The 22,003-nt window shown below is 41.5% G+C and overlaps 1 protein-coding gene across 2 annotated transcripts in view; it reads left to right on the top strand.

Annotated features, from left to right (window-relative positions):
- cacna2d1a (calcium channel, voltage-dependent, alpha 2/delta subunit 1a) overlaps nt 1-21,296 on the top strand; it is an 82,722-nt gene extending 61,426 nt beyond the window's left edge. The window contains exons 23-39 of one of the 2 annotated variants that reach the window (XM_069520373.1): nt 322-382; nt 479-585; nt 2,849-2,933; nt 3,158-3,220; nt 4,436-4,551; nt 4,636-4,707; nt 5,060-5,127; nt 5,206-5,244; nt 5,339-5,410; nt 8,534-8,683; nt 9,722-9,774; nt 10,219-10,274; nt 11,704-11,830; nt 12,577-12,689; nt 13,396-13,478; nt 14,612-14,700; nt 15,872-21,296. In XM_069520373.1, the coding sequence (XP_069376474.1) occupies nt 322-382; nt 479-585; nt 2,849-2,933; nt 3,158-3,220; nt 4,436-4,551; nt 4,636-4,707; nt 5,060-5,127; nt 5,206-5,244; nt 5,339-5,410; nt 8,534-8,683; nt 9,722-9,774; nt 10,219-10,274; nt 11,704-11,830; nt 12,577-12,689; nt 13,396-13,478; nt 14,612-14,700; nt 15,872-15,884 (1,367 nt within the window). In that variant the 3' untranslated portion in view covers nt 15,885-21,296. The remainder of the gene's footprint in view (nt 1-321; nt 383-478; nt 586-2,848; nt 2,934-3,157; nt 3,221-4,435; nt 4,552-4,635; nt 4,708-5,059; nt 5,128-5,205; nt 5,245-5,338; nt 5,411-8,533; nt 8,684-9,721; nt 9,775-10,218; nt 10,275-11,703; nt 11,831-12,576; nt 12,690-13,395; nt 13,479-14,611; nt 14,701-15,871) is intronic. The other variant, XM_069520372.1, reaches the window with a different exon arrangement.
- The last annotated feature ends 707 nt before the right edge of the window (nt 21,297-22,003 follow it).

The raw sequence follows: 22,003 nt of genomic DNA, 5'->3' as shown, positions 1-22,003 counted from the left end.
ACTGTCATAGAGTAATATTTCTGTTCAGTGTAGAAATCAGCTCAATGTAGCTTTGATTTGTCCATTTTATCAGTTTGGTGGTTTATAATTTTCCTATTTTGCCTTTTTGGCTAAATATCGTAATCTTAGGACATAATGCATCAGGGTCAAGAATTCCTGAATCTATGGCTGCTGATATTTGTCAGCTCGTTTTAAGTTTGTTCTTTGTTCCTTGTTAAATATTCAAACTGCTGGAGCACAATCTCCTGTATGCAATCACTCTTTCAGCTTAATATGAAACTGTCGGATTCTGACCTCATAATATCTTGTTCCTTTCACCAGTTTCTGAGAGCCTGCTCGCAGACAAGTTTGATGAATATGGCTACACGTTCATCGCTCCGAGGTAAGTTGACATGTTTATTTGGATTATATTTCCTGAATGATTCATAAGAGATGTCATGACGCAGCACAGAGGTTCTTTTCTTTTTTTCCCCCGCAGGATGTACTGTAAGGATTTAAAGCCACCCGACAAGAACACAAACAACACGGAGTTCCTCATGGAGTTCAACAACTACATCGACACAAAGACTCCAAACAACCCCATGTGTGAGTATTGAAGAGCAGTTCTTCACCTAGAAAAACTCCTGCCGCTGTCAACTGGGACATTTTCATTGAGAATCAAAGCTTTTATACTGGATCTGCAGCGGTAAGACGTCGTTCTCACTACAGACTTCTATTTACATCTCAAAGGGCTGCTGAGCCTCCCGGTATTTGGTGTTGTATGTAGATGTGAATGAGTCTCAGCCATCTGGCTTGGTATTAAGGTGTGCACTGAACATTTAATGGAAGAGCGCCAAACCCAAACCTATTCCCAGAGGTCTCCCTTCCCAGTGAAATACAGGTCTGGCTGGATGGTTTGGTGTGCATGAGCAGGCAAAGCTTTGTAATGTGGAGCCCCCCGAGTTCGTGTTACCCATTTGACGCTAACTCTAAAAGTCTGACCATCACACGCCTCAGTGCACATGTGTGAGGTACGGCGGCTTAGATGTGACACGCGCGCTCACACACACACACACACACACTCACAATATTCACCAGCAATATTCCTTCCACACCCCGCCTACAGCCGCTCGACCTCATCCAATTACTGTGTGTTTGTGAGAAAGAACAGGACACGTCAAGCCAAGACGGCGAGCGGAGCAATAAAACACAAATCAGGCCGGTGGACCTTCTCCCAAACATCTGACCAACGCATTAACATCCTTGGCATTTCTTGCATAAACTCATAGATTTGCATCAGTCCCCATATTTTCACCTACTAATACAATAGGTCCCCAGATATTTATAAAAGTCCCTTTATTGTGTCCCGTAGTATAATTTGATGGTTTACATTTAAGGACTCACTTCAAACACGTCGACATGATCAGTCCAATAAAACTTTTCACCCAATTGAAATATTACTTTCACCGTTATTAGCTGCGAGTTTAATGGAGTCCACAGGGAGCACAGAGGGAGAGAGAGAGGAGTTTGGCCCCGGTGGACTATTGGCAGCTCGAGTCTCGTTACACGCTTTCCTTGGTTAAAGCCACTGCAGTGGCGAAGAAGTTGAAGTACATTAGGAATTCCTGGGCTGCGTTCAATAAAAGATCCCTAATGAAAACCACCGCACAAAGAGGGAAGGCAGGTTGGAGGTGTGGGGGTGCGGGATAAAGTGTTACACCAGCTGTTTTCTCTGATGTGTGTGGTGTGTCATAAATGTTGGAGGAGGTGGTGGAGGTGTATCGACGAGCCTCAACCTTAATGGACTGTAGCGGGTCGTCCGAGTGTTCAAAGAGGCAGGCACGGCCCAAAGAGAGGGCGAGCGGCTTTTATCGCCCGTTATGTTCGTCATGTGGTCGTGTCGGACGTCTCGGAATGTAATTTTGTTACACCTATATCAACCCGGCGGCCTGCACCTCGGTGGCATCAAACACATTTGATTTATAGTTTTCTATTTCAATTCAAATTTCATTGCGAGGTATAATCTTTTACCTTCTTTCTAAAAACAGTCGCCTCTCGGTCAGATTTGATCTACTGTGTTATTGCAACTTTGCATTTGGACTTTGTAGCGGCATGAAAATGTTACTATATATAATTTAAAGCTTTTTGTTATCTCAAATTAACTAAATGTGATGTAAATGTTCAAATACTTTGTCTGATATCATATCGGTGACCTTACATTCGCTCTCTCCTTCTTATGCCTCCTTCCCAGCAACTAAACGCCTCCAGGGAATTTCTTCAAATTTAATTCAAATGTTCATTTGAACTCATGGATGAACTGATTTGAATTTTAGGGGTAAAATGTCAAGGTTTTAATTTTTTGTTAATTATTTCAAATTTGTTATAAACGTTTGCTGGGATTCACAGATGAACTGATATGATTTTGGTGGTCAACGGTCCAAGATCCAGGTCTCAGTGGCCTCGGCTAACTTCTGATATCTTATGATATGACATGATATCTCAAATCTCTCAAATGTCACTTGGACTTAAACATTAATTGATTTGATTTTTGTGGTGAAAGATTATGGTTACGTCATAAGGGTCTGGAAATAAAAACAAATGTAGACTGAAACCACACCAGTTTGCTGAAGGCATACAGCTAACCATTTATATAACATTTTCTGAAGCACCCCTTTCTGGAAAAGACCTTTAAGCTATAGTGTCTCCACAACAAACAACAGTTGACAGCATTATCCAACGGAGATGTCCCACTTTAAAATCTGATGTCTGACAGAACATTTCAACACTCCCTCAGCAATTTCTGAAACGTCGGCAGACACACAAATTGGGTCTCAAAGATAACATGCTTACTTTCCCTCTTGCCCCTTAGGCAATGTGGAGCTGGTGAACAGACTGCTCTTGGATGCGGGCATAACCTCAGATCTGATTAAGCTTTGGAAACAAAATGAGCAGCAGTAAGTGACGCGTCAGTGTTTTGCCAACTTTTAACCATCAGGGTTTTATGGTGATCCAGCAAAATTCAACTGAAATGCGGTTTATTACTTGGTGTTTGGTAACAAATGGAAAAAAAAACGAGTACAGATGGTTCAAATATTTCAGCATCACCAGCAAATGTCATGCAGGTACAAAGCACATTTTTAACTGTATTTTTTGTGACTTCATCGTCTCTGCTTGTCAGGCTCGGTGTCTCGGCCAGATTTGTTGCCACTGATGGGGGAATCACGCGGGTCTACCCCAAAAGGTACGTGTCAACCTGATGAGAGAGGGCTGTTGATTTAGGAGCACTGAGAGGAGCAGACGGTATGTTTGGGATTATCTTATAAGGAACAATGGTGTGGTCTGCCAAGAAACCAGCAGCTAACACATGAAACGCCTTATTTTTTATAAGTAGTGGTAGAAAACCAGATCATTTAAGTTTTGAACATTCATCCCTCCATCAACTATAGGTCACAGGTTAAGAAAACCAACCAATAGGACCTTATCATTATGTCCCTAGCTACTTATTCCAACTCCTCCTGAGGGATCCCAAGGTTTTCCAGATGGGATTTATAATCCCTCCAGCATGTTCTGTCCCTGATCTGGTTTTCCTACCAGTGGAATCTGACCGCAATGGGCATCTCAATTAGATGATAACCGCCTCAACAGTTTTTCTTTCACTGTGATGAAGCAGTGGTTCTCCAATAATTTCCCTTCAGATGTCCAAACGTCTCACACCAAAGGGTGGGCCCTAAAACCCAAAGCTTAAGATTATAGGTGTTGGTTGGAACGTAGCTTGACTGATCTTCTGCTTGCATCCTTCTTCTCCGTGACAGTTGGTATAATAATCTGCTATGAGTTACGAGCTAGAGTTGTTTGTTCTCCATTTTCTCAACATGTCATGACCCAGTTCGAAACAATTTTAGTTATATGATCAGTGTTAAGAAAGTGTGGCAGAAAAAAAGGTAACAAGTCTGTTTTTTAGATTTAGGAGACATTGCAGATGTCAAAGAAGCATTTGATAACGAAGATTTATTAACCTTGGGAGCAACAGAATGTGAAATTTGATATTTTGAAGTTGGACGCTAGAAGTGAGGCCTGGACAAGCTGTTTATAAGAAATGTGTTGAGACACTTTAGCAGGATGAGCTTGAGAGACAGATATGAAAAGTGCATTGGACCAAAAACAGATCCTTGAAGTACTCCAGAGGGAAAACTGTGATAAAATGGGTTTGTTCCCATGTCCAAATGACCTGCAACACCAAAATGCTTAAAAAATGCTGCCAATAAAGTTTTGAGCAATGTCACAGACCAGTAACCACCAGGTTGTAAACTTGCCAGAGACTAAAACACATCTTTCAAGTTTGAATGAAAGAAATGGAAACATTTTAAAAGATTTAAGTGTGTGTGTGTGTGTGTGTGTGTGTGTGTGTGTGTGTGTGTGTGTGTGTGTGTGTGTTCTGTATAAATGCATCTGACAGTGCCGGGCTGTACTGGAGGGAAGAAGCAGAGACGTACGAGTCAAGTTTCTACAAGCGAAGTTTGGACAATGATCTGTACATCTTCACTCCAACTCCCTACGCCGAGAAAGACAACAGTGAGTAACAACCCTGTGTGTGTTTGTGTGTGTGTCTGTGTGTGTGTGTGTATCTATACGTTGATTCTGTTGTCCTTCTTGCAGCAAGCGATGACTCAGTGCTGGTGAGCAGAGCGGTAAACATCGATATTGAGGGTATCATACTTAAACCAGCTGGTAAGGACACAAACACACACACACACACACACACACACACATTCATACACCTGCTCAAGTCGTTTGTCAAGTTGACTCCCTCGCTGTGCAACTTACACCTAAACACATGCTTACAGCAATGTACATACCTACATCTTAATCTTATAGTTTTAAACCTATCCATGCTTCTTCTGACACACACACACACACAGCCCCGCTATGACTCATACACACAAACACACACAAACCACACATCACGTTGTCTCGTCTCCTGGGTTTCTTGGCCAACCTTGCATTTTATAAGTTCAGAGAGTAGAGTTGACGCAGAGGTCCGTCATGATCTAGGACGTCTGGTTTTTGTGTTTTATCCCAGTGGCCGGCGTGAAGTTGGACATCAGTAGCTGGATGGCGAGATTCATCAACACCACACAGAGGATGAACGTGAGTATATTCGTGCCTGCATGACCCTCTCAGACTCTGCCCTCATTCATCACTCTATCCGCTCTGTTGTGTTCCCAGTGCAATGATGAGATCTGTGGATGTCAGAGAAACGACATGGTAAGAGGTTTAATTGCATTTTTTTATTTCTTCAGCTGTTATTAATAATGAGACTTATGAGAATGTCACTGAAATCGTCTCTGTGTGATTCCAGTACGTAGACTGCGTCATTCTGGACGACGGGGGCTTCCTGGTGATGTCCAATCGAGACGAATATATTGACCAGGTGAGTCCGTTGCATTTAACTCTCAGGTAAGACATAAAACATAAGACCATTATCAATTCCAGTTCCATTTTTATTCACTTGGCATCATGCAGGGGATGTTATGATCAGTATGTCTGTCCCTCTGTGTGTCTGTCCCATCAGTAATCATTTTGTTCCGGCAGCAGAACTCGAAAAAACAATTTTTTCCATGAAACTTCAGTTGTGTTAATCAGACAGGAAAGTGAAGCCTTTTGATATTTTTAGGTTTCACAAGATTTAATTTTTTCCATTGTTCCATGGCAAGAAGTTTCACTTGAGAGTTTTGTTTCCAGGGTAAAACTCCAAAAGCTCTCCAATTTGAAATGTTCTGTTTTTCTGTATTTAAATAAAGTTTGCACTGTGTGTGTGTGTGTGTGTGTGTGTGTGTGTTTTATTAGAGCAATCTGCTTGTCTTTTCCACGAAGGAATATTTTATGACCCCAGATAACTGATTATCTGCTCTTTCAAGTTTTGTGGACATCGGCCACGCAGCTTTTCATCACATGTCATCCCCTGATGACGCCTGAGAATTAATCAATTTTGTTTCAGATCATCAGCAACACTCATGTTCAAAATTGTCCCAACCTGGAAATCCAAAAGTTGCTCATATAGATGACTATAAACGATCTGTAAAGTATAAGTATGTTTATTAACCAATAATATGATTTGTAAATCCTTTCATTCTCTCTCCATGGAGAGGTGATGTGTTTCCATGGTTCTCACATTTTTAGAAAAATGTAATGATTTGATGAAACTGTATCAGTATTGTGGGTTGTAAGATAATAATATATATTATTTATAATATTACTCATAACTAGACATTGAGACATTTTCATTTTTGTCGGCCAATACTCTGTATATATGACATGACTCCTGGGGGGGCGGTTGCAGTATAAGTTTTAAATCCTACCTCCTCTTTGTTAGTTGATGGGACATGGACCAAACTCAAAAGTCATAAAAGACGTTAAATACATTTTTCTGTTATTTTTGTTCGTTTTTATCACGCTGATGTTTGTGCAAGTGTTCATTTTTCCAACAACTGGTTTGAATTAATTGTTTGATGCAGTGATCAAACTCGTGTCTTGGCGGGACCTCACTGCCACGGCTCCATCCCCCGATCGCTACTGTGCAGACTCTGGCTCCAAATGCACAAGATTTTCGTATCCAGGATATTTTGGCTTCATGTCTGGATAGTGGGAGGAAGTAGACTTTATAAACGTGTCTACGAGTCGACGTTCAGTTAAAATGCTTGTTCTAAATGATCTTTCACACTTGAAACACTTCATTGGTCAGCACTGTACACGGACTGAATTTAGCACGTAGAGCTTTTCTTGTATTATTATCCAATTAAAGCGTTTGACTCTACAAGTTACTTTCAACCATTCACACCCACACTCTTGCAATGCCTCTATATGTAGCACCTTCTCTATCACACACCATTCACACCCTGCACGTACAGCCGTTAAAAGCAATTTACAGCACAGTGTCTTGCCCATGTAGACTGGAGGAGCCGGGGATCGAACCACTGACCTTCTGGTTAACGGACCCGCTCTGCTTCCTGAGCTACAGCAGTCCATAATGAAATATGAAGCCGTCATTTACCCTATGGCACCTGTGTAGTTTTGATTACAGGAATAAAGTAAACTATGAATTTTTCACGTCTGAAATGAGACCCACTTTATCTTTCAGGGTTCAAACCTGCGGCGACACTTCACTGTGATCATCCTTAACAATGCAGGCAAAAATAAACTAATGGGACTGTTGTGACTCATGAGATTGGTGCACAAACACATACAGTATACAGTAAGCACATCCATTTCAGCCTCACTCCCCGCTGCCCTATCCTTAACGCTAAGAGCCGGGCCCCTGCTGTCGTCTGAGTAAATGTTTTTTCATGCTGCCTTGGCCCCTTCCTAATCAGGGCTGGGTGTGTGCCGGATAAATCAGTCGCCCTCTGAAGTTTGGCAGCAGCACTAAAACCGAGGGACCCGGGGCCTTGTTTGGAGAAGGTTGTGAGCTCTCAATCATATTTCTTACAGGAGCAAAGTTTCTCTCCCTCTGTAAGTTTCTCGCTTTCTCTCCCTTCTTTATGTCTTTCACTCTCCGGCTTGTTCTTTTCTCTCTTTTTTTTTCTTCTGCCAAACCCTCAGGGAGTCTGCAGCCAACTGGGTTGTGACTGTTAATTCATTATTTGTGTTATTGCACAGGGGGAAGGAGAGAAGGCTTCCTTTACCTTATAGATTGGGAGATTTATATATCGCTCGGCTGTTGCACTTAAGAGGAATGGATATGTGGAGGATGGCTTGTTAACAGTGACCTTACAAAGTGGAAGGACAGGGATAGTTTGTATTTCCACACAAAGTTATACATGTTCGACTTTTGCACACACACACGCACACACACACACACACAAACACACACACACACACACACACGAATATTTTACATGATCCCTCCTGGATAGAAAAATACTTAAACGCTCCCATGCACACGGTCATGTCACACCACTGAGATGCCGAGACAAACTACTTCCTTGAGGCTGAAATTTATAGTTGCCTGGCGGACTGTGTTAATCAGATTAAAGTGAAGTCCATCATCCTGGTTTGAGGTAGAGTTACTCTGTGTGTGTGTGTGTGTGTGTGTGTGTGTGTGTGTGTGTGTGTGTGTGTGTGTGTGTGTGTGTGTGTGTGTATAGGAAACACCTTCAGCACATATTTACACATTCTTCACTGTTTCATATTGATTAAACTGTTGCAGGGAGGAGTACAAAAAATGTTTAACCGCTCAAAATGAGGAAGTTTTCCGTCAGTGGCGCATACATTTATAAGATTTTCCAATATTTCGTTTCCCCTCTGAAGTTGTTGAGAGGCCACCTGGGATCATCGCTGTAACGTTCCCGTAGAATGTAAATAAAGATGGATGATACAATTCCCCTTCCCAGGATTTTTGGAAATGGAAACTAAAGTAGATTTGGGAAGAAGCAGAGGGGGGATTAAGCACATAAAATGGTCTATAAGCAGTTTAATGCATGTTTACAAACACATTCTGAATGTGGCGTCACAAAAAGTTTTTTACTTATGTCTACATTCTTCATGCTTCCGTTAGATCGGACGTTTCTTTGGCGTGATCGACCCCGTCCTCATGAGAAGCCTGAATGACTCCCTGTTCACCTATAAGCAGACCTACGACTACCAGTCGCTCTGTGACCCCAAGAAAGAGAGCAAGGCGGCTGCAGGCCTGCGATCAGTCTACGTGGTGAGTTACATAAGCCAGAGATCATGCACACACACACATGCACACAACCTACCACACACACACTTTGTCACCCATATGTGCACACACCTACACTTACATGTTCACACATTTTCATATCCATACATACATCTACTCATTTCCCTGCATGAGCACACAGACAGATGCAGCCATTTTTTTTTTTTTTTTTTTTTTTACTTACGACTGCTTCCACACACACACACACACAGACACACACACACACACACACACACAAACCATCAGCCACCAGGGAACCATAAATCTGCACAGAGCAGATGAGAGGGGTAGCAGAGGGTATGGTGAACGCGTTAGAGTGGGAGTTGCAGTAACAGTAACGGGATTAGGTGGTCTGGTGTGCTCTGCTAACACACTAAGTGATGTAGAGAAGGGGGCACTGTTCTTCCTCTCTTACAAAACACTCAACTCGCAGTGAAATGTTGCAAATTGTCCGCAGACATCACTCTAACGCCGCCTCAGATCCTCAAACGTTTACATTACCGGTAGCGTTAGACGGAGCTGATACCAAGAGATGAATTTTCTTACTAAAAACGCAAACGGTTCCCATCGCTGATAGACAAACTAAACCAGGTGTGCGACATGCCTGAGTTACCAAGGTGAGATGAAAGATGCTGATCAAGGCAGCCGTTGACAGCCAGCGATGCCTCCAACACAGTTAGTGAAATCTACATAATGACTCAACACGCTATCAACGGAGCAGAGAGGACCCGGCCATGATTCACCAAAACAAGGCCCTCGCATGCTAAGCATAATCAAAGCAGCATGTCGGGCCTTTTATTTGAACCGTGTGCTACTTTGTTTTCTCACTGGCCCTTTGTTTACGTATGTATGCTCACATCTGTGGAGGAGGCTCTCCGCAACCAGCTCCACTGCAGCCACTGTAAACACAAGCAGGATGTTCAGATTGGTTCAACCAGCTTAAAGTGATTTGCTCCATGATTCATTATGTGGATAATTTTGTCCCACTCTGATATTAATTTCAATCTTGTTTGTCCCTGTCAGCCAACAATCGCAGATATTTTGAATTTAGGATGGTGGGCGACAGCTGCAGCCTGGTGAGTCTCTTGTTTTTTTATTGACCTTTTCCAATATGGTTGTCGTTAGTGTCATCCCATTTTTTGGTCAAATGATTAATCACAAAATTACACAGTATAAAAATCCTTAACCTCACATCGTAATGGAAAGCACGCAAGGATTTCTTCCTCTAAAATGGACGTATAGCATCTGTTTAATAGCTGAAATGTTCCCAAGGCAGTCAGCATTCCACAAAATCTTCTCTTGATTTATGCTCCATCTCAGTGTCTTGATGTCATTAACAGCTTGTTTTACAATATTTGCAATAAAAACGAATTTTGGTCGCATTCAAATCATGCAATTTGACACTTAAAACAATAAAGAACTAATTGGTTTTAGGTCAGCAGCGTGTTTGTTGGGTGTTTTGTATGATTCAGTGAATTAGGAAATCATCCCAGTTCATCTTCTTTTTTTTTCTCTCTTAGGTCAATTCTGCAGCAGATACTGGTCAGCATCACATTCCCCAACTTCCTGGATGCAGGTGAGCTCCCATCGATTGAAGCCGTAGAAAATATCAGCACTGTGAGCTTGTGATTAAATTTACTCCAACAAAGATCTACCTCTAGGCGTCGTCATTATGGAAAAGATCTGGTAACTGTTTCAGTATGATAAGGCCTGAAACACATTGTTGGGTAATTGTGTCTTTTTTTTATATTGAAATTCTGGTGCAACACCTCACCACACGCCGAAAGTAACATTGTGTTCAGGAACTGTTCATCGCTCAACGGGGCCACATAACTCATGCGTGCAAGTTGTAGCACATATGAGATGATACGGGCCAATGCGCGGTCATGTCTGTGGGTGGTATTTTGTGCGAATACAAATTTTCCTTTTAGAAAACACAGATTACCATCTGATTAAAAACAGGACAGAATGTCAAGTCACTCTGTTTTTAAAGTTTGAAGTCTTGTGATGACAATGACGGTTGTTTAAAATTCAAAATTATCTCAAAACCCAGAAAAACCCATTGAACCATAACTGCCTGCGTGGCTGGATACCACCAAGAATATGTGCGGAACTTGTAATTTGAGTGAAACGACTCTTGAGGTGAACTGAAGAGTCTGCTGGTTTGTTCATCAGCTCAGTCTTTTGTTTGTCAATGACGATTGAATTGTGAATTTGTGCAGCTGCAGAGGTTATGGGTACATGATTTTTAAGCACCGCGGAATCCCAAGAGTCCACGAAATGTAAATCCAATATGTTTTTGTGCATCTGGATGTAGAGCAGTTTTCAGACAGGCAGCTTTAGTTTATTGTGTATTAACATTTTGGTAGCAGGGTTAATTTGTTGTTGCATTAACTGAGGTAACAGATGTACAAACAAAGATGCACGAAAGGCGTAAGCAAAGCTTCCCTTCTGTTTCCCGTCTTTTTAGCATCTTTCAGCTCCTTCTTTTTTTTTTCTCGCAAGGTTAGTCTTTGCTTCTCTCACAGAAAAGAAACTGCACATCTTGACTAGAATTAAAGTAAATATCTGAAAAATCTGCCGCAGGAGTTGGAGCTAAGAGAACAAATAATAATGGACTTAAATTTGTCAAAAATCTAATAAAAATCTACAAATCAATAATAATGTTGCTCTATGACTGTTGGATAATTGTCTCCTATCATGTTAACTACATCAACTTGATATAATGCTCAAATGCCCAAAATCAAGAAAGCCATATGATATCAATGTTTGACTTTAAAGTTTAATGAGTTCTGTGTCAGATATATACTGCATACACACAGTATATGTCTATACTTTGAAGTATTCTTTACCACTGTCTTTAAAATGTCATGATTTTAGGATGTACCTGATTTATTCTCTGCCTTGTAAAGCACTTTGTGTTAAACTCTACAAAAAATCGATTATTTTCATTATTATTTACATATAAAGTGAATTTTCTGTTGTAATTATTTGTCCGTCCACAGCTGAAGTGGACAGTGAAGTGTCGGACGCCATGCGGAAAGAGGTCTGCATCACCAAGCAAACCCAGTTTTACTTTATGAACAACAACGTGTCTTTCAGAGGCACGGTGGACTGTGAGAACTGCTCCAGGTGAGAGCTTCACACACACTCTGAGTGGTTCGTTTGCATCCATGAGACACAGATTAAGTCCCCAGAGGTGACACTCAGAGAGGGCAGTAAAACCTCTCATGCCACAGAGGTGAAGTCACGTCACCAGTGGGGACCACCGTCTGGGCATGGTCATGTGTGTTACCGTGCACTCGTGTGTGTGTGTACGCCGTTTTAAGGCCCCCTCGTGCCGGCTAATAGAGTGCCTGCCGGCATGCCGTGTGCCGTTCCTGCGCATTAGCTGCGCACACTTTTTTTCTATTTTACGACCACCATAAAAAAGCAGAGAAAATCATTTGTGCACCAGCGACATGTGGGTTTCAGCAGAGGTCTTGGACGACAGTGGGTTGGCACAGCAGGTTTGTGTCCCCCCCCCCCCCCCTTAGGAATAAAAAGCAGTTGGGCAGCTTGATTTAGCGATCCAGTGTGTTTTTCATTGTGTTTGCACTTTTAGGGTTGTGTTAAAGATGAAAGCTTTTCTGGAGTGTTACTTAATCATGTATAAGAAAATAATTACTCTCTACTTTAGCAGCTCATGCTCGAAAAAATACATAAATGTAACAGTGAGTGAAATCAGTGTCTTGCTTTCATTGCTCTGGATAAATATTCAACTTTCTGCATCTCCTGTGAGAATGATTCATTGAAATTGTATCTCCATCTTTCCTGGAGTTGAGCCCACGTGTCAACAACTGCTCATGTGTCTCTTGTGTGCGTCTGCTCCTCTCCAGACTCTACCACGCAGAAAAGCTGCCCAAGACTAACCTGGTCTTTATCATTGCTGATGCGAAAGTCACCTGCTCGTCCTGTGACGCCACCCTGATGAAACAGGAAGAAGAGCCGTGTATCCTTTTACCTAACACAGCTATCGTCTGGCAGAGAACATGTGCACTGGGTTCGGGGGGGACAGATGTTTAAGACGTTGGTGTTTTTTGACGAGATAAACATGGACAGATGCTGATCGTGACATGTTGCTATCAGCTGATTTTCTTAGCACTGACTGTCGAGAGGAAACTTGCAGTAGAACAGCAGAATTTTCTTTCTCGATAATGTGTGAGCATATGCAATTTCCTCACAGTGACAAATAAAGTACGCAATGATCATTTCCACCGTAATTGACGTCCAAAATTTGGCCGGGAATCCAGATGTTCCTGCGCAGTGTTTATCCGTGTCTGTATTGCAGATGGCAGTGTGGGATAATTCTGCCAAATAGCTTACAAACAAATCTGTGATCTTCTCTCGGCTCACAGGGCTGCGGTCAATTATAGATGGAGCCTGGTGGAAAACACAGTGCTTGAAAGCGCCTGCCACATCATTGAGGTATTGAGCAATACGCTCAGCCTAGTTCATGCTGTAAAAGTCCTGTTGCAATTAAACTGAATCTGCTTGATTTGGACAGTCATGAAATGCGTCCCGGTGATTTTCCACTTTGATCAGAATCCCATGTGTAATCATTTCGCGGGTGGTAATCAGAGTTAAGTTTCTTCTATAGACTGTTGTGATTAATCACTCTGTCACAAACTGTCATGTTCCTGACTTCACTCATCCAGCTGAAGGTCCTGATCCCTGTGAGCTGGCTCAGAGTCCTCGGTACAGGAAAGGGCCTGCAGTGTGTTTTGATAACAATGAACATGTAAGTTGCTTTCGTCAGACCTTCACTCATTTGAGAAAAAAATTTGAACAGTGCAAATGTTCTCCTAAGGGTGCTCTGTGTAGATTTTCATTAATGGTTTAATTACTCCAAGCGGCTGAGCAGTGACTGGTGAATTTATTGTTCTCATAAGAATTCAAGAGGTTTGCAAAAGAAAAATCCAGCCTGAAATATCGAAGCATTTCAAATTAAAGTGTGTGCCTTGAGGCTACAGTTTGGGATTCACTGTTAAAACCATTTCAGTCTCTGCCAAGGAAAATGTAGGCAGTTTGTAGGACTAAGCTTCTACTACTTAAAATCATCCATAAATCTGCATCCGGGATTTAACATTTTAAATACATAGAGGAAAGCCTGTCCAATAAACCAAAATTACTGTACTAAAGCTAACGGGGGCAACAACAGAACCTGTCGGAGGTTATAGCCCTACCCCCACCGTGCCTGTTAGCGGGGCATTCTTTCCATGTATGTTTTTTATGATGATATAACTTGATCAGTTTGGACGATGAGACCAGAAGGATTTCATTCTTAGTTAAAAAAAGAAAACTCCCTGTTCAGAGCCCAGAATCCATTCTCTATTCTCCGATATAGGAACAATATGCTTCAGTGAAGCTTCAGTTCCATCACTAATATCTTGACATGGTGCACGTCGGTTTTTTTGCTCTGTGCTTGAGGATTTCCCACGCAAAGACAAACAGTCGGTTGTTACCCTCCTTATGAATAACTGAGCTAAACAAACATTTTTAAGAGCAGCACAGAATCTCTGCGTGTGAAACCTCTGTACTTGACTGCCCTGTTTGTTTTCACTACAGTCTTTTTTTTTTTTTCTTTTACAATGTTATCAAGTAACTCGTATGCCTGCACTGTCTTGCTCACTCACATGCACACACTCATCCACACAAACACACCCACATACTAATTCTTAACTCTTCTGTCACGCGCTTGTCTCAGAAGCTAACGCATCTGTCTTTGTATGACTATTTGTCCACTTGAAGTATTTTCCTTCTGCCTTTTCTGTTCATGTTTGCTTTTTAACTTCTTGCTAATGATGTGGACATTTTTGCTGCATGATTCTCTTTTCTCTCTCTCCCGCTCTGTGATTGGCTGTTGATGGTTAGGATGAGGCCATGTGCCGAAGGAGCGCAGGCTCCCCATTGGTTTCCTCTCTGCTCATGTTACTGCTGCCACTGTTCATGTGCTGTCTCGGGTCAGTCCCATAACTCTAGCTCTTTCTCACCTTGTGTTATATTCAATCCAAAGCTGCTTTCAGACATTCACTGATAAACATTTTCCTGAATTTCTCCGGAGGGGCTGTATGTGCTCAAGACAAATTCCAGAAATTCTTCTGCCAGTCGAAATGAGTCCATGTGAGAGCGCAGCAGGGCAATGTGAGGAAAGCCAGTGGGCATATTTATGAGGTTTCTATAACAACAATAATTCAAATAAATCAGGATGATGAAAGAGAGGTGCCCTACATGTGGAAGATGCTGAAGAAGATTTCAAAACAAGATTTAAGCGCTTTTTCAAAAGCATCAGTTTTCGATCTGCCGTAAACTAAAACAGGATTTCTGTAGTCCCCTGTTGTGTTCTTCTTATGTGAAAGGCAAACTTTTCAATTCCGCTCACATTTTCCAAGAGTTAACGTCTGAAATCAGCTTGAAAATCTTTGACTGTAACAGTTGCTCTCTTTCCCCTGATATCCTCTACTTTCCTCACCTTCTCTCCTCTTGTATTTCTTCATCTCTGCATCGTTTGACTAATTCCAGTCATTTTATGTTGCTTCCCTGCAGTTATCCTTGTTACCTGTCAGTCTTCTACCTCCATCTGTCTTCGCCTCCACCTACTCACCTCCCTGTCTTTGAAGCTTTGCTCTTTGTACCTCACCCATCTTTCATAATCCATCTCAGGCAATAAACTCTGGTGTGTATCTTTACTGACATCATGATTACTGACGTATCCTGACAACACTGGCGAGAACAGACTCTTCACTTCTCGTTTGTATCTGGATCCATTAATCTTTTTAATGATTATCGATGGATACTCAGTTGAATATTCCTCCTCTTCTACCAGATGCTAAGCACACAGACGGTTTCATATCAGTTTTTAGCCATGCATGATTCCAGTTACATGGAAGAAAAAAACAGTTAGAAGCCTTGTGATATTTCCTGGGGTTCCAATCGACCAATTGCTAAGCCTCATTAGCAACACGATCAACACCTGTCAAGCTTTCTCCTCCTGCACAGCACACACAGTTTGTAGTTCAGAATTTCATTAGTTGTAAGGGGAAGAATTTAGGGAATTACTGGCTAAAAAGATGTTAATTGTGTTTATTCTAACAAACAGTAACTTGACTTCTTTGCCTCACCGCTCGGCACTAGGAGGCGGATCTAGACTGTGGTGGGGCATCCAGCCTGAGTCCCCCGCTTTGGCTAATGGCGTTTCTTCAGCTGGTACTGCTCTGGGTTCTGACTGGATCCAGAAACCATGCTGTCCCATCATGACCTCTGAACAACCTCATCGCACCCTCTGTCTCCCTCCCTTCAATTCTCCAACATGGCAACCAGCATGCGATGCTGCCACCGAAATGATGAACGCCCGATGAGAAGTAACTAACAAGCAAAAACCTGTGAGCCCCACATTCTTCCAGTTTCCTCTCGTTTTCAGGGGTTTCTCAGTGATTTCACCAGGTCCAAGGGTGCGAGCGATGAAAGAAATGTGTATCAGATGATCGGTTCAAATAATAAGAAAGACCTTGACCTACGGATGTCCTTCATCCCTTCAATTGTCCCCCAGGGGAGATGAGAGGAATCCAGAGATTAATTTTGATTGGTGACTTCCAAACTTTCTCTGACTTGATGTCACTGAAGACGGAGATTGGCCTGCCTTACAGTATCAGAGGGATTGAGATCCCAGTGGAAGGGACTTGCTGTTTAATTGAAAAAGTTGAGCATTTTTATTCACCACTGCCAGAAACAGTGCTGCCCTTTGCGAGCGTACAATTTATTTAGAATCAATTTGCAGTGGATAGTTATTAGGTTTTTATTGTTTTGTGTTTTTGCGAATTTGGCTACTATTGCAGTACGAGATGCCAAATTTTTACATCAAGAGTTGTTGCTCTTCCGTTGAGTTGCTGATAATATTCTGTCGTCTCTGTCTGATTTTCAAAAAGCAACACCCATGTTCACGATGTCTGAGAGGCCTTCGCCTGGTGTTCTGTCATGTACATACTGTTCTTGCAATGTGGAAATCATCTTCATTGTTATGTTTTATGCACAGAAACCAACCCATCGACTGCCACAGAGCTCCTGCTTCTGAGTGTATGATTTTTTTTTACAGCTAAACACCTAAACATCAGCCCTGATCAGGAGTGGTAAATGTGTGCAGATTTTTCCTCCTCTGTGTTGGATCGCTCCAGTTTAAAAACTTTGTTGCCATAGCGCACATTATCCAATCAGGATGAGCCTGGATGGACAAAATCTCTAGTGCCATGTGGACTGTGTGACTCAGACAAACCCTTTAGCTACTAAATGGAGAGAAGTGTAGTATTTAATTTATTTCACTATTTATTTTATTTGAATGAAGCATCGAGACAGCATGCTACCGTTTGTTTTATCCCCACCACTAAAGAAAATGAATGAAGAGTGATGGAGGAGTTTGTACTTGACCTTTTGTTCAACAGAAAAACAGGAAATCCCTTTGTTTGTATTCACTGCTGTCACTTTTTAAATTAAATGACTACTATCTGCACTGCAATTCAAAGTGCAGCTGTTATTTGTCTTTACAGTTTGACTGCTGGCTGAGGAACAGCCTCCATCTCTGTGTAGTAGTGAGATTCCCTTTTGCAGTTTATTATCCTGTGGCACCAAGTGGAAATCACTATGCACCTGCGTTCATGCCTGTGATCCTTTCTATTGCTTTTAAATGTACTTTCAATTCGCTTCATTTTTCATCTTTTTGCATTAGTTACATAGAACATACCTAATTTAAGCAGCACAATTTGCAGATGATTAACTGCAGATGAGTTTAATAAAATTGTTGGATTTAATTCAAACTAGGATGACACTCATACCCCCGCCATGGCCCGACAGTCCCCTTGAATTCAGTTAGGCCAAGGTAACAGTGCAGATCATGAAATTATCATCGTCTCCATTGCTGAGATTTAAATTAAGACCACCCCCCCAAAGAAGTCAAAATATTAAATACAGACTTTGTCCAGATTCATGCCAAAATTGAATGAGTTCTTGGCTCATGTCCCATCCGTCCACCACGTTCAGTGGAAGTGTTTTTTGCACACAAACTGATGGGAGAAAACATAACCTACTTGGTGGAGGTAAATACAAACTGTCTTATGACAGTGTGGACGTTCTGACCCTTGACTGCTCTGTTGTTAATACTACTTTATTAAATTGAATCACTTTCATTTTCGAACATGGTTTTCATTTTGATCTCACGTACAAACTTTGTGTATCTTGCAGGTTTTCGAAAATCTACAAAATAAACCATCTCTCTGGTGGTTCCCACAACCGTAGATGACCTAGATGATCATATTTTGCTGCAATGATGCAGACACAGACTCACAAGGTGGAAAAAAAACTATCTTGTGCATCACTAATGTCAGCAAAGATAACGCAAAGGATATTATTTTATATCAGAATGAAAATATAAGAGAATAGAAGTTCTCATAGAAGATGAGAAAAAGATATAAATTAAACAGGAAATATTGTGTTGGGAGGAACAGTTGAAAGCTGTGGTTACAAAACAAGCTTTAAATCCCTGAAATAAAACTGTCACTTTTATTTAAGCCAGCTGCATGTGGCGATGTCAACAAGTAGTTAGACAATTTCAACAATCCTGAGATGTCCGTCGGTTCACGAGAGGAATTGACATTAACAGGTTTAGTGAGAATGCATGCACACACCTGCCAGAGGAGAAACTATAATGTTGTTTCTTTTTTTTGTTAGTTGAAGGATTCGCTCCATGTTTTCTCATAAAATCACCAAATATCGTTTCATCTGTTTCACATTCAAGACATCAACAAAAGTAGTAATTTGGCGGTTTCGGGTAGACGCTGTGTACATAACGCCACTAAAACAGAACAGGGATCTTCTAGAAGTGCGTGTTAGACTAAACAGTCGACACGTGTTTGCAGGAAACCACTAATTCTGTGGGAAAGTGAAACCATATAATTAAAAAAAAGAGTGCACCACATAACCACTTTCACTGTATTTTTTGAATTTCATGCATTCCTCCAGGTCAGATTAGGGAACGCTGGCTCAATGTTTTTTTGTCGCTCCATCACCATCGTTAAACCATTATCACCGCCATCATCGTAGCTTTCCAACTGGTCTGAGGGAAACATTCTACTCACAATGTTTCCATCCATATTCAACTATAACCTTCCACCTGAACAATGTCGTGAAACTTAACAATGCTATTTAACATTTACTAACACTCAAGAATATCAAGTGCCATATAGGACTCTTATTCTCTTGTGGAGAAACCTATTATTCTAATATAACATTTATGCAACGTTACCAAGGCAAGATGTACGTCTCATGAATTGTTTCCCTGTGATTGCATGTTTGTGGCTGACAGTTTGTTCAGAAAATATCCAGTGTGCTCCTGCTTCAGTGTGTAATATTGGGAAGCATACTATTCTGGGTGTCCTGCATTTATTCACGATATGATAAGGTTACGATCAGCTATTACTGCCTTTCTCTTGGGGGGACAGCATTTGCCTCCACCCCGCTCTCATTCGATTTGGGAGAGGGAACCTGATTGGCCAGTGTGAGGTTTAAACGCACTATTCTTGATCTGATTGGTTCGAGTCACGTATGATTCACTGCAGTTAGAGGACCGTTCCAGTGACTGAGCAGGTTTTATTTATAGACTGTAAATAAAGATGGTCACGTCTCCAATTCCTCAGAAATATGCAGGGTGTGACTTCTGCCATCTTGTGCATGCAGAGTAGTGATTTCTAGTCATTTTAACCAATCACGAGTCAGTCTCAGCCATCACACTGTTCACCCTGTTTTCATAGCATCAAATAGCTAATTACAAATAAACCTACAAGAAAAAAGAAAAAAAACACTGAATGTGCATTAGTGTGTAAAGTGCTGCCTAAAAAAGATAAATTATCATTTACTCTGACTTTTAAGTTTCTTCCATCCCATCCACTAACATGGAGGAGTAGGGATTTATGACCTATACTGCAAACAGCCACCAGGGGACGATCAAGAGACTCTGGCTTCACATTCAGGGAGCTGTCGTGTCATCCATCTTTATATGCAGTCTATGGTTTTATATCATTAACTACAAATCATGTATACTTAACACTACCTTGTTGAAGTTGTATAACTGCTAGCATAAACACGTTACCACTGTAATTGTGAGCATGCTGCACGCTAATTTAAGTATTTAGCTCACAGCTACAGCTAGTAGGCGATGGCCTCTTGAAGCCACAAAGGTGCAGACTTGTTTTCATTTGTGTACAGTTTGCAAATGAAATGGCAGACTCTTGAAAAACAAACCAACAAAAAAGAAAAAGGACATCCAAACATTGCGAAACCCAAATAAAGTATCCATGAACTGTAGCTATAACGAGTAAAAACTAGCTTGGTCCTTTTTGAACATGAGCTTCATAATCGTCCAAATGTTCCATTCAACTCTTTAAGTGCTAAAATCAGATGCTGTCACCTCAGGAATAATATACTCTCAATGTGATATGAAGTCTTTTTGATTCTGTGGGTAATCTCTGTATGGATCGTGTGGATTGGCCTTTTTATTTCTGGAATCTTGAGGATTTGCTTAATGTGTGGTTTTGTGTGTGTGTGTGTGTGTGTGTCTGTTACCCTGCTGCCACTCTCTGGCAGACGACTGGTGGAGCGGTCGGGCAGTCTCTCCCTGTCTTCGGTTTTAAGACAGGCTCTTGATGGATGCGTCCGCCAAGTCGTTCCTCACCAGACTACAATTACATCCACACGTTTTATTTTTAAAATGGCGTTAGAAAACTCAAACTATGTTTGCTTGAATTAGCGTTTCAGCTCCTATGTCCTGCCTCCTTCATTCTCTACCCAGGTGCTAACCCTCCCATGAATGTCCCGAACGTTTTCCTGTTGTTGTGAAAGCGTCTGACTCAGACAATCTCCTGCTCCAGTCATCCGATGAGAAAGGCAAACTCCAGATCCAATTTACCGGACATGTTCCGGAGTCTGTAAATTGTGTTACACAAACTACTAGGGAAAAGTAAACAGCAATGGTGAAAAGTAAGAACAGGGTTTTTTCTTTTCTTATACCGAGAGTAAGCACTGGCAATAGTTTGTATTCGCCGCTTGTAGTCGATTTGTGACTGATAAGACTCAATCAGGAAATAAATGTCGGTGTCTGCCTCATCGTTTAACATCGTCTCTGCCTGTCCAGACTAAAATGCAGCCCAGAATTGTCTAAACAGAATCGAGGGCCAGCAGCGTTTCCAAAGTTCTTTATTTTTAAAAGTGATGGTGTACACAGAGTGGAAGTGATACTTTTTAAAACTAAAACCTAGTGTGGATGTAGCACCAGAGTCTGGTGAGAGACAACTCGGTGGGTCTTCCTGTCAGTCCCCCTTGATTGTGCTTTAATATATTACACTTCTGTGGAACTCGATTCTCCAGAATCAGTTGTGTAAAAATTTGGACAAAACTGATGTTGTTCTCTTCAAAAAGAAAAAATAACAATGTTGATAACCCTGTGGATGGAGGAAAGATGTGTTTATTCATGTGCAAATAAGATGTAAAACTTCAGAATAAAAGTTTATGATTATTATCTGTTGCTTTTCATTTAGAGTTCTGGCTGACGTCCTTTTCTTGCAAAATATCAGGGAGTTTTTTTTCCCCCCGCAGTGGATTGGATTTCTTTCACTAACTTCTGTCACATTGCCAGCACACATTTCCCATCCAAATGTGTGTGAGAATGAGAAGGAAGCACCCCGAGTCTGCTCTCCCTGTGTCTAGCCAACATCAGAAACTGACGTCCGGCCAAGATCAACAATGTCCAGGAGAAAAAAAAAAAGGACGGTGGCTCAGGTCCAGCCCCGTCTCTCTACAGCATTGAATTTGGCTCAAGGACGTGTCCATTAACAACGACCCGTAATGTGCCTCTGGTCATAAATTTGCAGTAATTCCTGTTTTCCCTGTTGCCTGTTGATCAAATGGTAAGTGACTTTCTCGTTAGTGCCGTCCGCTTTACACTTGAACTTGAAACCAGCTGTGGTCAAATCCAGATTGTTCGAGCCACTATTCCTGTCTAACCCCCCAAAGACAAACTACTGGCTCATTTTACTCTTTATTATGGACGTTAAAACCAACCCTACCTCTGTAAGGAACCCTGCGAGCTGAAATCTGAAATCCCTTAGGGACAGGTGCTCAGGTACGTTTTAAATGAGACCAATTACAATGTCTTTAATATTTATTTTTAATAAAAAATGGCCTCTATTGTTGGAAGCACAGCTGGTGAATGGTTATACAGAGAAT

This window comes from Paralichthys olivaceus, chromosome 23 (assembly GCF_024713975.1).
Source record: "Paralichthys olivaceus isolate ysfri-2021 chromosome 23, ASM2471397v2, whole genome shotgun sequence".
Lineage (NCBI taxonomy): Eukaryota > Metazoa > Chordata > Actinopteri > Pleuronectiformes > Paralichthyidae > Paralichthys > Paralichthys olivaceus.
Note: the sequence above shows the minus strand (reverse complement) of the source record. Positions and strands in the feature narration are given on the sequence as shown.